Source organism: Zootoca vivipara, chromosome 5 (genome assembly GCF_963506605.1).
Source record: "Zootoca vivipara chromosome 5, rZooViv1.1, whole genome shotgun sequence".
In the NCBI taxonomy this organism is placed as follows: domain Eukaryota; kingdom Metazoa; phylum Chordata; class Lepidosauria; order Squamata; family Lacertidae; genus Zootoca; species Zootoca vivipara.
In genome coordinates, this window is record NC_083280.1 from 16,522,785 (window position 1) to 16,541,090 (window position 18,306).

The following is an 18,306-nucleotide window of genomic DNA, read 5'->3' on the forward strand; positions in this document are numbered from 1 at the left end:
TTCCTAAATCAAGAAGATGCACCCAGCTTGTTTTCCACACTGCCAACTGTACTGAACACCCTTTTACAGGAGAGATAATCAATTACAACCATTTAAAGACTGTGATAAATATGCTGATTGATTCATCATACCAATCCACCAATTAATGCTTTTAGCACTAATAAAATTGTTAATGGATAATTGGGAAAGAGTCCTTTACCCAGCAGAATGTGCTTTGCAATAAATTCCTCCCACCTATAAATCAGTCCTTTTATTTAAATTTATATCCCACCCTGTCCCATAGGCTTAATGTGGTTTAGAACATTTTAAAGTGAAAAACGACAGATGGAGTATAAATATGCACATAAATATATACTGAACCTGGGTTTGCCAGGTGTAAATTTAGGCGCAGTACCAATTATCAACCCTGGTTGCACAGATTTTTAAAAAAGCATTTCCACAGCCGTTTTAAAGCAAAGTACAAAATACAGTTATGCATGACACCACACATGTAGACCAAGACAGTGGTTGTGGATACAAATTTCCTTCTGCACTGCGCCTGGAAATGCACCCTTTGGAACAAACTATCTGAGTTTTTTAATATCAGCTGTCAACATAGAGAGGAGTACACCCACATGCACAAACAAGAACCATTCACTGCATGAAATTAAGTGAAATCATTTTGCGATGGCTGTGCCACATCAAAATGAGCGTGAGATTTGGGCCTGGTAATTCCCATTTTACAGATGAAGAATTGAGTCTGGCCAACATGGGCCGTGTGAGTTCATGACTGACCAACGATTAGTACCCAACACTCCGAGTTCCAAGTCCAGCCTTCACCTTATTATTATTTATTATTATTATCTATTGAATTGATATACCACCCAGGGCGGTTCATAGAACAAAATCAGAATATAAAACCACAAAATATATATTCAAAATAAAAACAACAACCCCACTGGCTTATGCTGGCTTGAGGTTGCAAATACAAAGGCCCAGATGGTTCGAAATGGTGTTTAACTTCCAACACATCACCTACTTGCGTGCCAGAAACACTACTAGAACAGATATTTTAAAATATAATCATGTGAATATAAGTATATAACATTGCTCTGCATTCCCTAGGAAGAGCCCCACCATTGTTAAGAAAACAAAGGGCCAAGTCCCTCTTAAAATCTGATCCTAACAATCAAGCAAAGGCGAATGCTGATAAAGCTAGAGTGACACTTACGAAGGTCACAGCGGATTCCGTAGTACCCTGGCAGGCAGCCACACTTGCCGGTGACATGATGGCACTCTTCATTCTTTCCAGAGCACTGACATACTTGGTTACAGTTCTCCCCATATGTGCCTGGCAGACAAGCTGAGGGAAGAGGAAATGTAAACCGATGAATTACATTTGTCTTGGTAAACACAGTGCTCAAACAAAGAGCCGGGTAGAATTTATTCAATAAGACCGCTGCCTGCAGAAGAATGCTGCCCTCTGGGACTTTGGGTTTATTACGTTTGCTTGGGGATTACTTTGTGGTTTGATTTTGTTTTGCTCAGTCAATTTGTGCCCAACTGTCATGGGCCAGTTGCAATTTTCTTGTCACTTAGAGAAAGTCATAGGTTGATGTCAAGGAAAATCGACTAAAATAATAAAACTCAGGAGAGTCTCCCAAATATGCGTGGTGACTCTCTCGCCCACAGATGCCTTAAAGCTTCAAGTCAGCTTCAAATGCTTTTGCTGTTTCTTTCTTGATTCTCTCTCTCTGCCGAGGCGGGGAGCTCATGCTAAAAGTCTGCGGTTTATGCTATGTGAGCTATTCTCCACCACAAATACAAGTGTATGTTTAAATGGTGTGTTTCCAGTGACATGTCATGGGAAAGCATCCAAGTTACTTAGGGGCTGGTTCACACATGCAAGGACACTTGATCATATCACATGACAACTCACATAGAATGATAGAATTGTAGAGTTGGAAGGGTCATCTAGTCCAACCCCTGCAATACAGGAATCTTTTTGCCCAATGTGGGGCTTGAACCCGCAACCCTGAGATGAAGAGACTCATGTTCTACCAGCTGAGTTATTCCAGGCGGTTAAACCAATTGATTAACATGAATTGGTTAAAGTTAACATTGAAATTAATTGCATAGCATTTTTGAAGTGATGTGAAAGTGCTATCTATGATGGCCCATTCACACATGAGAGTCATCACTTCTTGGATCAGTTGGCAAGTGATGAATGGGCATGTATGAACCGGCCTCAAGTGTGGTGGGAGAAATAAATGCTTCATTTCTGCACCTGCTAGGGCATTGGAGGAAATCATGTGTACCAAACACTATAGACCTTCAAAGCAAGAACTGCACATGTGAAGCACCCTTTGGGTTCAATGAGTCAAAACCTCAGTAAGGTCCAGTTTGACCATAATGGGAATCCATAGTTTCCTGCTCTATGTCCTGGGTTTATGGGCCTACCCCTCTTTCTCCTTTGCAGCTTTCTCCCAAGCCTTTTCAAATTAGCCACTCTGAAATTCTTGTTGGTGTGCTTTCCTACTGTTTTATGTGTCGTAATAACTCACTTGGTGTAACACGAGACTCTTCATCTCAGGGTTGTGGGTTCGAACCCCACATTGGGCAAAAGATTATTGTGGTCCCTTCCAACTCTACAGTTATATCATTATGCTAGACTAGTATCTTGAAGCCTGTTAAAATAACGGGTGCTAGAGCAGACCTGTTGCTCTAGCAACCTTGGGTACCTGTCTCTCTCATCCCCGGAGAGCTGCTGCCTTCTGGGCTCCCTTGCCAACAGAAGTTCCTGAGTGGGCAGCCTGGGGTGGTGGTGGCGCGGACAGAGTGAGAGCTGCTCTGAACCCCGAGAGACTGAGCTCCCTTAGGTGCCGGCCAACGCGCTCCATCTCTGCGTTCCAAGTCCCAACGGCTGTCCGTGGGGCACATGCGCAGTAGCGCAATTCCACGGACACAGGGACTGGACGCAGAGACACTTGGAGTTTATTATATAGGATACTCTATTTCTGTGCTCCACTTTCCATGCCGGTTTATTGTTTTCTTATGCTGCATTTTGTATTTGCATATCTTATTGTCAGGTTGGGTTGGTTTTTATTGTAAGCTGCTTTATGCCAGAAGTTTCTCAAAATTTATAAATAAGGTATGCATTTGAGGTATAGATTTTAAAATAAATTAAATGAACCACCTTGCTCCGCACACTGTTAATTCTTCACTTCTTTCACTGTGGAACTCCCTGCCCATTGACTTGAGGCAGGTGCCTTTACTGTATTGTTTTCAGTGCCTGCTAAAAGCTTCCTTCCAGTGAAAAGCTTGTTTGACTAGGGCAAGCCTACCCAGATACGTAAAACTGATATGTCTTTTTAACATTTCACTTTCTTGATGCATATTTATAACATCTTCTCATGTCAGCTTGTTTTTAACGCTGACTTCTCTCCAGAGTTTTAATGTAAGTTTTTGTTGTTGTTGTTTAGTCGTTTAGTCGTGTCCGACTCTTCGTGACCCCATGGACCATAGCACGCCAGGCACTCCTGTCTTGCACTGCCTCCCGCAGTTTGGTCAAACTCATGTTCGTAGCTTCGAGAACACTGTCCAACCATCTCGTCCTCTGTCTTCCCCTTCTCCTAGTGCCCTCAATCTTTCCCAACATCAGGGTCTTTTCCAAGGATTCTTCTCTTCTCATGAGGTGGCCAAAGTATTGGAGCCTCAGCTTCACAATCTGTCCTTCCAGTGAGCACTCAGGGCTGATTTCCTTAAGAATGGATAGGTTTGATCGTCTTGCAGTCCATGGGACTCTCAAGTCTCCTCCAGCACCATAATTCAAAAGCATCAATTCTTCGGCGATCAGCCTTCTTTATGGTCCAGCTCTCACTTCCATACATCACTACTGGGAAAACCATAGCTTTAACTATACGGACCTTTGTAGGCAAGGTGATGTCTCTGCTTTTTAAGATGCTGTCTAGGTTTGTCATTGCTTTTCTCCCAAGAAGCAGGCGTCTTTTAATTTCGTGACTGCTGTCACCATCTGCAGTGATCAAGGAGCCCAAGAAAGTAAAATCTCTCACTGCCTCCATTTCTTCCCCTTCTATTTGCCAGGAGGTGATGGGACCAGTGGCCATGATCTTGGTTTTTTTGATGTTGAGCTTCAGACCATATTTTATGTTAACCACCTAGAGAGCTTTATAGGATTAAGCGGTATACAGATTCTGGTGATGAACAAACGAATGGATGAACAAATGAATAACCTTATTCCTTCATGACAACACACACACACACACACACACACACACACATTAGGGGACTTACTTCTTTCGCAGCCACTGCCCACAAAACCTGGAGGGCAGCCACACTCCCCGCTCACGTGGTTGCAAGGGACACCTGGAGGGCATTTGCAGTGCTCAGAACAATTGCTGCCATAGTAGCCAGGCAGGCAACCTGGAGAAAATAAAAGCAAAGTCATCTCTGTTAGAAGTCTGAATATACTTCTAAGTACTGTGACCCATCCTCTCCCTATGGCTCCAAATGGCCCTCTTGCTGTTCCCTAGAATTCTCCCCTCCACATGCCATTGTTCAACCCCTATTGTTGTCTGCAGTGTTTTCCAGCAGCTTCTGCTCAGGATAAACAAGTTGAGTGACCCATGCACAAACCAGGAAGAAGAAGAAGAAGAAGAAGAAGAAGAAGAAGAAGAAGAAGAAGAAGAAGAAGAAGAAGAAGAAGAGGAAGAAGAAGAAGAAGAAGTAGTTTGAATTTGATATCCCGCTTTATCACTACCCGAAGGAGTCTCAAAGCTGCCAACATTCTCCTTTCCCTTCCTCCCCCACAACAAACACTCTGTGAGGTGAGTGGGGCTGAGAGACTTCAGAGAAGTGTGACTAGCCCAAGGTTACCCAGCAGCTGCATGTGGAGGAGTGGAGACATGAACCTGGTTCCCAAGATTACGAGTCCAGTGCTCTTAACCACTACACCACACTGGAAATCTCTCTCTCTTTCTGTGTGTGTGTATGGGGGAGAGGGAGAGGGAGAGGGAGAGGGAGAGGGAGAGGGAGAGGGAGAGGGAGAGGGAGAGGGAGAGAGAGAGAGAGAGAGAGAGAGAGAGAGAGAGAGAGAGAGAGAGAGAGAGAGAGAGAGAGAAACAATAGCCCAAATGAGCATGGTTTGACTAGGCTCCCCAGCCTTCATTTATTGGAAAACTATGGACAACTTCAGGTCAGTGGGATTTGAGATGTCACAGAGCAAAAGAGGGCTTAATGGGAACTTACGCTTGTCACACTGTTCTCCTCTCCAGCCTTTTTCACAGTGACACATTCCAGTCTGCGGGTTGCAGGAGGAGCTGTGCTCACAGTCACACAGCCCTTCACACCTCTCCCCAAAGGAACCATTTGGACAAGCTGTGGATAAATTGTGAAACACAAGCAAAATGAATACGTTCTCTCCCAGAGGGCAGGGGGTTGAATAATTTGAGCGCAACCACCACCACCTAAGGAAATAGTCAATATTTATCAACAGGGACACCTCGAAATTATGAGTGCCACGCTGAAGGTCAAGATTGGTAATCTGAAAGGAGTGTCATAGAGTTAAACTTTGAAAAGCAAAATTCCAGAACGGTTTGTCTATATTACGAGCGTCCCAACCACACACAGTTGAGGCCTACACATGCTGCACATCCTCTCCAGGTATTTTTCATAACTCAAGAGTCTCGAAAGTTTCTCATGGATTGTCAATGTACACTTAAGTATGTATGGGTTGTGTCCCATGTGAGTCCTATTCAGAGTAGATCCCCCTGAAATTAATGGACCTGGCTTAATTTCAAAGGGTCTACTCTGAGTAGGACTAACATGAGATACAACCCTATGAATGTAGACACATCAGTTTGCTAATACTTTACTGTATAGCAGGGGTCAGCAAACCTTTTCAGCAGGGGGCCAGTCCACCGTCCCTCAGACTTTGTGGGGGGCCAGACTATATTTTGGGGAAAAAGGAACGAATTCCTATGCCCCACAAATAACCCACAGATGCATTTTAAATAAAAGGACACATTCTACTCATGTAAAAACACGCTGATTCCCGGATCTTCCGCAGGACGGATTGAGAAGGTGATTGGGCCGGATCCAGCCCCCGGGCCTTAGTTTGTCTACCCATGTTGTATAGGAAACAACCTGGACTTAGAATTCCACGGATGAAAGAAAAGTTGAGATCCAAGGATGACAGTGTCCTCCATGACCATTTATATACAATTTTTGTGTAGTTTTTTTTTAAAATCACACATAAATGAGATGGAACAGACTTTCGAATGAACACATGTGAAAGTGGCATGGACCAGAAACTGAGTGATCTGTCCACCCCTAGTTTCTGTAAAGCATTTGGCCTGTTTGTGAGCTATTCAAGATTTAGGACAAAGGTGGAAACCAAAGTCAAGAGTCCCACTATTTACCATCAAGCATAATAGACAATGGGGTCCTTGACTTTGGTTTTCACCTGAAGAGAAAGAGAGCGGGTGTGTATGTAAAGGAAGCCGTTGAGATGATAGGTTTTGAAGGAGGAGAAAGAAGCCATACCTTGAAAGGGGGAAAAGGAAGACAGGAGTCCCCATACCTGAAAGGACAGCAAAGAATCAGAAAACGCAGATCGAGCTTTTGCATTTGATTCATACACTAACTGGCTTATGGTGGGCTGTTGGTCCACTGGGAGTATCTCTGCTGGCAGGAACCAGTAGAGAGCCCCAAAACGGGGCACTCCAAGGCAGGGAGTGAGCAAAACAGAACTGGCCCAGGAACCACTGGATCCTGAAACAGTTTATCTGCTTTCGTACAATGGCATCAGACCAAGCCGTCTTGCTCTTCACCTTCCACTGCAGCCACTGTTGTTGCCCACCACTAGAGGGCGCTCATTTAGATTGCATCTTAAGACAGAAACCCTGAAACCATTCATTTAGGCCAGGCATAGGCAAACTCAGCCCTCCAGATGTTTTGGGACTACAACTCCCATCACCCCTAGCTAACAGGACCAGTGGTCAGGGATGATGGGAGTTGGAGTCCCAAAACATCTGGAGGGCCGAGTTTGCCTATGCCTGATTTAGGCCTTTTTACCGAAGTCCCATTAAACACCAGTGCAAATGCTCCAGTGTAATGGATGTCATTACCACAGCTTTAGAGCTCCTATCTTAAGGCTTGATGCAGGACCAAAAATTGTGTGGGAGAGTGCAAAGGCACATAACTGCAAGATGTAGCGAGTGCAGAAATGGCACATAATCACAAAGGGATACAGCAACACAAATATTTTCGATTATCACGGGGGCTTTTATAAAGTTAAAAGAACTGCGATCCTTACGAGTATCACAATGGTCCCCAATCCAGCCTGGACGACAAGTGCATTTCCCAGAACGATGATCACAAATTCCACCATTGCTACAGCTGCAGTTCTGCTGGCACCTTTCTCCATACTTCCCTGCTTCACACTCTGCAGTGAAAGAGAACAGACTTTCACCAGTTTATGAATGAAACTGTCCAGCCTGAAAAGAACTCAGTCTTGGCAGTTGACGACCTTCAGCTCTGCTTAGATTAAGTTTAACCAATGTAGGTTTATTACTAGTGTACTGTTACTCACCCAAGCCCTTTGGGGACGAGGCATTATATGAACTGAAATGAATATGGAAGCAATATTGACAATATTTTCTCGAATTTACCCAGTTCACAAGCTATTCCGGTCCAACCTTTGGGGCATAGGCACTCTCCAGTCGCGGGATCACAAGTAGCCTGATTTTTACAGATGCAATGCTCTAGGCAGTCCTTACCATACAGACCCGGAGGGCAGCCTGTGGACAAGAATATATTTTAGCTTAACATGAAAGGACCATCACTAAAATTGTGCATAAGAGTCCTTTTAAAAAATGAGGATGAGGCATGGTCTGCATTCGACTGTTGCAAAGGACGCTTTTCGTACCTCATATGATTATTGTATTTTAATATTCTGTTGGAAGCCGCCCAGAGTGGCTGGGGAAACCCAGCCAGATGGGCGGGTTAATAAATAATAATAATAATAATTATTATTATTATTATTATTGGTGGTTCAAGAGTGCCATTAAGGGAGATCAGAGTAGGGAGCTGCCCTTGCTCACTATTATTCCTCAAGAATTTCTTGTTGTTGAGGAATGAAAAGCAGCCACAACAGCAAATGCTCTTAAAACTGTGTGGTTTGAGTATTTTGCAATTTAACTTTGAGTGTATCAAAGGTCAATCTCACAGTGCAAACTTGCAACCCCGATTTCTTATTTGCAATGTTGGTTTGAAAACAACAGCAAACTCTCAGGAACAACCCAGACATTATAATTAAAGAGGCAGACAAGGGTGGAGCTGTCGTCATCATGAACAAAACTGATTACATCCAAGAGGCCCACAGACAACTTTCCAATACTGCCTTTTACATGAAATTGGACTCAGACCCCACACAAGCATACAAAATAGAACTGAACAAGATTATTAAGGAGCTACCCCTACACATCCAAGAACAGATCCTCACAAACACACCAGCGGAACCTCGGCCAGGAACTTTCTATCTTCTACCCAAAATTCACAAACCAGGAAACCCAGGACGCCCCATCATCTCAGGTATTGGCACCATTACAGTGGGTGTTTCCGGCTATATGGACTCTGTTCTGAAACCATATGCTATCAGTGCTCCCAGCTACGTACGTGACACCACAGATTTTCTGAGGAAAATACAATATTTGAACAATCTTCCTAACAATACTATACTAGCCACTATGGATGTGGAATCTCTATATACCAACATCCCACACAATGATGGTTTACAAGCCATAAGGAACACCATTTCAGATAAAACCACAGCGGACTTTGCTACCAAACTCTGCCACTTTGTCCTTACCCACAACCACTTCAAATTTGGTGATGACCTGTTCCTCCAGATCAGCGGCACAGCCATGGGCACCCGCATGGCCCCACAGTATGCCAACATCTTCATGGCAGATTTAGAACAACGTTTCCTTAACTCCTACCCACTCAAACCTCTCCTGTACCTGCGATACATTGACGATATTTTTATTATCTGGACACATGGACAACAGACCCTGGAAACCTTCCACCAGACATTCAATGACTTTCACCCCACCATCAACCTAACAATGAACCAATCTATGCAAGAAATACATTTTTTGGACACTACTATAAAAATACAGGATGGACGTATAGACACCACCTTATACAGAAAACCAACTGACCGACAAACATATCTACATGCTTCTAGCTACCATCCCAAACATACCAAACAATCCATCGTATACAGCCAGGCCTTACGTTACAACCGCATCTGTTCCAACTCTACAGACAGAGAATCTCACCTAAGAGATCTACAGCAAACCTTTTTAGAACTAAAATATCCACCTGATGAAGTTAAACAACAGATCAACAGAGCCAGACAGATACCTAGAGAGAACCTGCTGCAAGACAGACCCAAAAAAGAAAATAACAGAACACCACTAGTCATCACATACAGCTCCCAAGCTAAAACAGTACAACGCATCATCAGAGATCTACAGCCTCTCCTGGACAATGACCGCTTCCTTTCTCAAGCTCTGGGAGGAAGACCTTTCATTGCCTACAGACAGCCACCCAATCTTAAACAACTCCTCACCCACAATAATACAACCACCAGACTTAACATGGACACTGGTACCAGAGCCTGCAATAAACCCAGATGCCAACTTTGCTGCCACATACACCCAGACAACACCATTACTGGCCCCAACAACATCCAACATACCATCTCAGGACTATTTAATTGCTCATCCTCTAACATTGTGTATGCCATCAAATGCCAACAGTGCCCTTCAGCTCTCTATATTGGACAAACAGGCCAAACCCTACGCCAAAGGATAAATGGACATAAATCTGACATCAGGAACCAGAAGACAGAAAAACCAGTAGGAGAACACTTCAATCTCCCAGGACATTCTATACAAGATCTCAAAGTAGCTGTCTTACTACAAAAGAATTTCAGAAATAGACTGGAAAGAGAAGTTGCTGAATTGCAACTTATCACCAAGCTCAAAACCATGGAGGGACCTGGTTTGAACAGAGATATCGGGTTCTTATCTCATTATACATGATAAGCGATCTTCAGCCATCTCAACCCTTGCTTTTTCATGCAAAACCATTTGCAGTCGTTTGCGGTCATCAACAGCTATCAGTCAGTCAATCACCCATTTCCACCACCCTTCTGAGTGATCCCCCCTCCCCATCCCCACCCCTCCCCACCCCTTCTCTACATAAGTGCCTGGAAACTTCCATTTCACTGTATCTGAAGAAGTGTGCATGCACACGAAAGCTCATACCAAAATAAAAACTTAGTTGGTCTTTAAGGTGCTACTGAAGGAATTTTTTTATTTAACAGCAAACTCGCACTATTATCTATTTTAAAACCTCCTCACACAGAGAAGCTATTTATACCTCTCCTTATTTCTGAATGGATGATGACGATGAATTTAATTTATTGCCCTCTCTGCACGCCAAGGGCCCAAGGTGGGTAACAACAATTTAAAATACATTTGGGATGGGAAGATGGGGATGCAATCCTGGCATCCAATGAAATGTGGGCGTATGGAAGGTGGGTAAATGTTCAGTGTAAAAAGTTGCAACATGACCATATCAAAAGATATTTGGGTTAAACTAATATAATTTAGTTTCGTTGGGCTGATGCTGTTGTCTTTTCTCCCATTAATGGGGACAATGATGGCAGTGGGCATGCCTGTGTCATTTAGTCCAGCCTCTTTTCGTGCTCTTTTGGATGTGGCAGACATTTTGCATTATGCCACAACCCTATGACGGCCAATTTGTGCTCATAACACTTTCTCAAAATTCCAGATGTTCCCACTAGCCCAGAAAGGTTGGTGACTTCTGATCTAATGTAAAAGGGTCCCACTCAGACTGCTCACTGACATGTGAATCTCCTACCTGCAGGCGGTGTTTTTATGCATTAAAAAATGGCATCCCTACCTGCTGTCACAAGTGATACAGGCTATTTTACTACCTTAAGTCTCTACCATCTCATTGGGGTCATGGGTGGTGCTGTGGTCTAAACCACAGAGCCTCTTGGGCTTGCCGACTGGAAGGTGGGCGGTTCAAATCCGTGCGATGGGTTGAGTTCCCGCTGCTCTGTCCCAGTTCCTGCCAACCTGGCAGTTCAAAAGCACACCAGTGCAAGTAGATAAATAGGGAAGGTAAATGGCATTTCCGTGCGCTCTGGCTTCCGTCACGATGTTCCGTTGCACCAGAAGCGGTTTAGTCATGCTGGCCACATGACCCAGAAAGCTGTCTATGGACAAATGCCAGCTCCCTCGGCCTGAAAATGAGATGAGCACCAGACTCCATAGTCGCCTGTGACTGGATTTAACCGTCCAGGGGTCCGTTGCCTTTTTTTACCTTACCATCTCATTCTACTGCATATGAAGACCAGACCTTTGTTTCATTGCCACCTTGGTCTACTGTTATTGGGCAAACTAGGCCCAAATTTAAATCCACAATGTACCTTCCTGACAAACCGGTCCTCTCCATCCTGCTGTGCATATGCATGCCCCAGTGATGTGGTCACAGAGTGCTGCGTTCTTACAATTGCAACGCTGACGGCAGCTTTGTCCGTAAGTGTTACTGTGACAAGCTGGGGAGAGGGAAAGAGAGAAAATGAACCATAAAGCCCAATCACGAGACATCAAAGGACACTTCAAATTCATTTGGAACTCAATTCAAGGAAAATAAAGAGAGGAAAGAGAGGAAACTGACTTGGGATGGGCAATACTTTCAAGTCACACACATGTGTTTGTATATTCATTGTGACTGACAAAGAGACCCGCAAATATGTATCATCATAACACAATTTGAATGGTGATTTCTTTCTTTTCTTAGAAAGTAACAATTGGAATCATTTGCGTGATAGATCAGCTGTCGTCTTCCAACAGAATGTCTGGGTACAAAACAAACAGCCACAGCCAGTCTGACAGACTGTTTGTTTGGAAACTCTTCTACAAAGCCGAGCCTTTTCTTTATTGCTGCTGGCAGAATCGCTGTAATACCAAATGAGGCTGATATGGTATCAGACCCCTCTCAAAGGGATGAAGCGAAGGTGAAATGGTCCAGTCTTGGGTTCCTGTTCTGCACAAATAAACTAAAATGTGCAAATACAGCACCAACTCCTCTCAAAAAACAAACCATGCACATGTTTGCACCAAGTGTCCAAAGGAACATTTTGTGTGAAACTGCATAATTTGCATGCTTTATTCTGATTTCCCATTGCAGATTTTGCTATCTTTGTTTCAAAGGTGGGCATGGAGGTACCAGTAGCAGTTCAGTATTCTTTTGTCTCTTCTTTTTTATCACCACTGCTCAGAGCAGGAAGAAAAAGTCTGATCTGGTAGAATGCAGAGAGCTGTTTTATCCACTCAGACCTATGGCCTAATGCATGGAAAGAGAGCTGGGTTTACTGGACCTTTGGTCTGATACAACATTGCAATCCTACATTTTCTCCCTCATACATGACTTTGTGTGGCTCTACGTATGCAGATATATAGCACCTGGTGCTCATGTTTAAACTTAGCATGTGTTGCCAGCTGCCACAAGGTAAAAGTAGCATCTATCTATCTAGCTCCAATACTTTGGCCACCTCATGAGAAGAGAAGACTCCCTGGAAAAGACCCTGATGTTGGGAAAGATGGAAGGCACAAGGAGAAGGGGACGACAGAGGACGAGATGGTTGGACAGTGTTCTTGAAGCTACGAACATGAGTTTGACCAAACTGCAGGAGGCAGTGGAAGACAGGAGTGCCTGGCGTGCTCTGGTCCATGGGGTCACGAAGAGTCGGACATGACCAAACGACTAAACAACAACAACATCCCTGTGGTAAGTACCATGCACACATCTGCAACCAATTCAAAATGTGGATAATGGGAGCATGATACAAATTTGCATCACCACGTGATTGGGTACTGTGAGCTGCCTTACATATGCCAATGTGTACCCGGTATTGAACTACTGTGTGGTTGCATGTACCCCATGGTAGATAAAAAGGTAAAGTACCCCTGGATGGTTAAGTGGTTAAGTCTAATCAAAGGCGACCATGGGGTTGTGGAGCTCATCTCGCTTTCAGGCCGAGAGAACCGGTGTTTGTCCGCACACAGCTTTCCGAGTCATGTGGCCAGCATGACTAAACCACTTCTGGCGCAACAGAACACCATGATGGCAGCCAGAGCGCACAGAAACGCTGTTCCCCTTCCTGCCACACCAGGATCTATTTTTCTACTTGCACTGGCGTGCTTTCGAATTGCTAAGTTGGCAGGAGCTGGGCCAGAGCAACGGGAGCTCACTCTGTGCAGGGATTCGAACTGCCAACCTTCCGATCAGCAAGCCCAAGAGGCCCAGAGGTTTAGACCACAGCGCCACCTGCATCCCTTCCCATGGTAGGATAATAAGCAATCACTGTATGTAAACAATTGCTGACACCCATGTGAATGGGTCAGAAAATGGGGAGGATTCCTTCTGCTTTCATTGACCTCATATTATTCTCTTTGGGTCAATGGCTTGGGGCTATTAGAGAAAAAAATCAGACACAGCGATTGTCTGAAGTCACGAATCTATGACTGGGGTAGAGATCCTGAACGTTCCTGACTTCTATTTAAGGTTTTCCTTTCTATATTATACTGGCTTATTTCCCTACTCTGCAGCATGGGACGTAGGATGCTGTCGAGCCATCTGTTCTTTCTCTTCCACATCCTCTGGGCATGGCTGGCAGGTGAACTTTCTGCTGGCCATGTCCCAACCCAGCAAGGCCTGCCATGACAGATGCAGAACTTCTGGTACTTTAGACAGCTAAACAAATGCCTTTGGGTGCCCTCTAGAGTACTAGACAGGAACAGCTGGTTCTGCCAAACGGATGTGCAAGAAGACCTATCTTCATTGTGTTGCACTGAGCCATCACTGACTCACTTTGATCCAAGGCTGCTGGCCAGAGTTCAGCTCTGGAACCTATTGAAATGCTGGTCCTCAACTGCGGAACATCATTGTCACTCTAACTAATGATGAATTCACTCTCAGGGTGCCAACAGCACAGTAACCAAGGGCACCTAACAGGAAGAGGAAGGTATCGGCATGCTCAGTGTAACTCATAAGTTTGCAGAAGTACAAAAAGTTGTTAAAAATCAGGACCCAAAATAGCGCAATAAAGATTGGGCATGCTTAGTAGGCACAAAACATTACAACTGACATTTCACACGTGCACACATACTCCGGGAAAAGTGTTTTAGTGCTATTTAAAAAAGGTGATTAAAACACGCACATGCACATACCCCTTTCCCAGTTAATGCCTGTTTAGAAATAAATGATGTCATTGCAAAGGGCTTTCCCTCCATCTTTTCATTCAAAGCATCATTGTGTTGTATTCAAGTGGTATTTTGGTAACATTTTGTATTGAATGCAACACACTTGTATTTAAGCAGTATTCCAATTATTTGTTTTATGTAATAATTATGGTGTTTTAATGCAGATTAAAGGATGGATTTGTATAAAAAATTAAACAGGATAATTAAATTATGCACACGGTAAAGGTCACTGTGTGCTGAATTGGAAACTACCCACCTGCCTGATTTGTCAATACACAGATTGTTTGAAAAGGCAGAACAATAGCAGCATGGGCAACCAAACCTAAAGAGTTTGTGATACTCTTCCATTCTGCAAATGGATTACTGGCAATAGGGTGTTTTGTTTTGTCTTTTTTAATTATTATTTTAAAAAAGCTTTTTGGCTGGGGTGGGTAAAACTGGATTAAAAACGGGTAAGAAAAAAAACAGGGTGGCGTTTTTAATTTTATTATTTATTAACTTTGTATACCACCCTTCATCCGTAGATCTCAGGGTGGTTCACGTATGTTTTATTGCATGCGTGAAGAGCACAGAACTTGTCTGGAAGCACTCTAAGAGGCCAGGTAAGGCAGGGCGGTCTCAGCACCTATCTTTCAGAAATTAACCACTTATTAGTGGTGAAGCAAAGGCCAGGTGTGGATATTTTAGGCAGGCATGCAGGCACACGTGCATGCAAACACACACATCTTACAGCAGAACCAGATGTTAGAAGGGTGAGGCAGGTGATGTTGAATACAGCAGCCCCCTCTATTCTGCTCCCCCTCCTCTGGTAGCACCTAGTAACGCAAAATGCAACATCACAGCATCCCATCCCCAGCAAGCTGCTGTCCAAGGACATGAAACTGCAGGAAGCAACCCCAGAGCACGGTCATATCACGCTACGTATTGAAGAAATGCTAGAGTGAAAAGGAGAGGAGGATATATGTTCTTAGAACATCTAACTCGGCCTCAGATACAAGCATTAGTGGCTTCTATTGTCCCGAAAGCTGAATCAGCCATTTTCACGCCTTCTGAATTCTTCAGTCCAAGTAAGACCAGGCTACGAGTAAAGCTCATCAATGTTGCAGCCGTTTGCCTCAGTGCTTCAGACTCGCCCTGCAGGTGCTGGTGTCCTCTGCCTGCTAACCGAGCAAAAGGGGCTCGTTTATTTTATTCCCGCTTGTTGGCAAGTTCTCAGCAGATGGGTTGCATCCTCCCTTATCAATAACTTTGAAAAGCTTTTTCATTCACGCCGAGCAGCCTCCCTAAGCCAGCGGCTTTTAATAGCATTAAGTCTTGGAGCAAATCAATTTCTGTCTCAATTATGCGCCAGTCTTGTGCTCCCCTCCAAACCTTTTACTTCTCTCTTAGGAGAAGATCTCTCCATCACCCGGCACCGCGAGGCCTGCATATAAATACGATGTTGTTGTACATTGCCAGAGGACCTGGAAGCAAGCCATCACCCGACCACTTTAATAGCAACCTTTGGAAGAAACCAGCAGTGTCACCCGTGTATTACAAGGTATTACTGGCCAGTCTTTAAATCAAAGCGATGATTCATTGTTTAGCTAAGAGGCAAAGGGGGCTACCTTCTTTGCATTGTTTCTTGACCTTATCCCTTTCTCGGAGGCAAACGAAGTTGCAAAGACTGTGGCACCTTAACTAGTGCACAAAATAAATCAAAGGTGGTGCAGAAAGCTTTAATGGTCCCATCATGCAAGGACAAATAGTGGGTTTCGGATATGAGTACAGTACACTTTGGTGGGAAGATGAAGGAGACAGGCATGGCTTAAGATGAAGGGTTTTGTTTCTTAATTAAACTTAATATGTAGAAACAAAGCTTGCAGGGCCTTTTAAAAAAAATAAAATGAAATAAATCGCCCAGAAACATCAGTCAAAGACTAAGCTGATTGATTGCTAACTTCACAAATGTTTGGAAAGTCACAGCAAATGGTCTGTGACTGAAGAAAAGTTATCACCGTTCTGATTTGGTAACAGCCTGGGCTCTTATACGAGGTAACACAATAGGCCCATATTTCACCAAGCCTAGAGGGCAGCTACAGAGGTGAAGAACCTTCCTCTTGAGTAGTTCTGCTAACAAATGGTGAGAGTAAAGTGGGTCAAGCGTCCACTGAGCAACTGCAGAATGTGGTGTCCTGAAAAAAAACTTAAGCTTTCAAGTCGAACAGTTTTTAAAAGCGAGGTTCTGGCCCTCACCACCAAGGAAGAAAACCTGACACCGTTCTTAATGTTACCTGCTGGAGGCTCGGAAACAAGGCCACATAATGGCTTCTGTTGCATGGAGAATACGGAGAAAGAATTTGTGCTCTGCAGTCTACAAAGCTGGCTTCAGTTTTTTTGGGAGCCCTTGGACACCTTCGCCTAGGGAAGGTGCTGTTACTATTTCTTGAGGCAAGTGGTGTAGAGATGGCCAATTTGGGGCAAGAGGTTCACTGACTTAAAGAGCTTGCCGGTCTCCTGAGCCATCGTATTACAGCTTATGTAGCACATTTATTTGTGTACAGCTTGGTGAAGCCGGAGGCAATGTTTATTTATTTATTGAACTTATATTCCCACCCTTCTGCTTGAAGGAGCCCAGGGCAGCATCAATAATGCCTTACTACTCATTGATGATGTCTTAAGTGGGCCTTGCACCAGGGAGGAACCAAGATGGCAGCACTGATTCCAAGTAGTAGGGCTCTGGCAACTTCCCTACATGACTAAAATGATTCCTGGCATTGCAAGGTGTCAGACTAGATGACCCTCATGGTCCCTTCCAACCCTCCAATTATATGATGCTAAGGCCTGATGTCATATATGATGTCAGATGTGGGTCAGGTAAAGGCAGGGTTTGGATGGAAGGGGCTTTGCAGGCACCACTGATCAGTTGATCGTCAGCACTTGGGAAAGTACTAAACTTGGGAAATATACAGGCAAACATTCATTCATTCATTCATTTACTGAATCTGAAGAAGTGTGCATGCACACGAAAGCTCATACCAAAATAAAAACTTAGTTGGTCTTTAAGGTGCTACTGAAGGATTTTTTTTATTTTACTTCGACCCAGACCAACACGGCTACCTACCTGTAACCTGAACATAGCTGCCAAGTTATCCCTTTTTTACAGGGATTTTCCCTTATGCTGAATAGGCTTCCTCGTGAGAAAAGGGAAAACTTGGCAGCTATGAACCTGAATCTTTTCAGTCACTTTCTATTGCCCAGAGCAACCCAAAACAACTTACAACCAAACAAGTAGATAGACAAAGTGTCACTTGATGTCACTGCGACATCAAGTGATTGAAAGGTGGCATCATACTTGGCCTACGGCTGTGTGTGTAGCCAGATCCAGTTTTCTACCCATTATGAAGATTGAGCTACAATGTTCAAGGGGAGGGGAGGCCATTGATGTTTCCTTCTGCCAGCAGTCCATTACCCCACCTTCAGGAATAAGTTAGGAGGAGGATTAAAAATAAAGTCCTGGTGCATACACCTCCCTTTGGACTCAGAATGCTAATTACTAACTTAATGCAAACAGAAATGCCGAAAACCGTCTTATAACATTTGTCCATCTAGTTCAATACTGTCTACTCTGACTGGCAGTGGCTCTCTTGGATCTCCGGTAGAGGTCTTTCACATCCCTTGCTACCTGTTCCTTTCAACTAGGGATGCTGCCAAAGCTGCATTCAGGACCTTCTGCATGCAAAACACGTGCTCTTCTACCATGGACCTGTAATCATATATCTCTATCTCTGTATTGTTGCTGTCCGTCTGTCTCAGGAGACAAGTGGAGGATTGTGCCTTTGGGGGTGAAGTCAAATTGTTGGAAGGTTACGGCACCTGCTGTGGCTGTAGAGACTGATACGGGACACATTTGGTTGCATGTCTATATATAATCTATCTATTACAGTGAATTATCTTCTAT

General features: G+C 44.0%; 1 protein-coding gene across 1 annotated transcript in view; it reads right to left on the reverse strand.

The window, feature by feature from the left end:
• The window catches only part of LOC118093937 (multiple epidermal growth factor-like domains protein 6), a 198,179-nt gene that overhangs the window by 17,202 nt on the left and 162,671 nt on the right, over positions 1–18,306 (reverse strand). Inside the window, exons 23-28 of the mRNA XM_060274215.1 lie at positions 11,528–11,656; positions 7,671–7,799; positions 7,316–7,444; positions 5,248–5,376; positions 4,294–4,422; positions 1,211–1,342 (exon numbers count right to left, since the gene is read on the reverse strand). Coding sequence (XP_060130198.1) covers positions 1,211–1,342; positions 4,294–4,422; positions 5,248–5,376; positions 7,316–7,444; positions 7,671–7,799; positions 11,528–11,656 — 777 coding nt within the window. The remainder of the gene's footprint in view (positions 1–1,210; positions 1,343–4,293; positions 4,423–5,247; positions 5,377–7,315; positions 7,445–7,670; positions 7,800–11,527; positions 11,657–18,306) is intronic.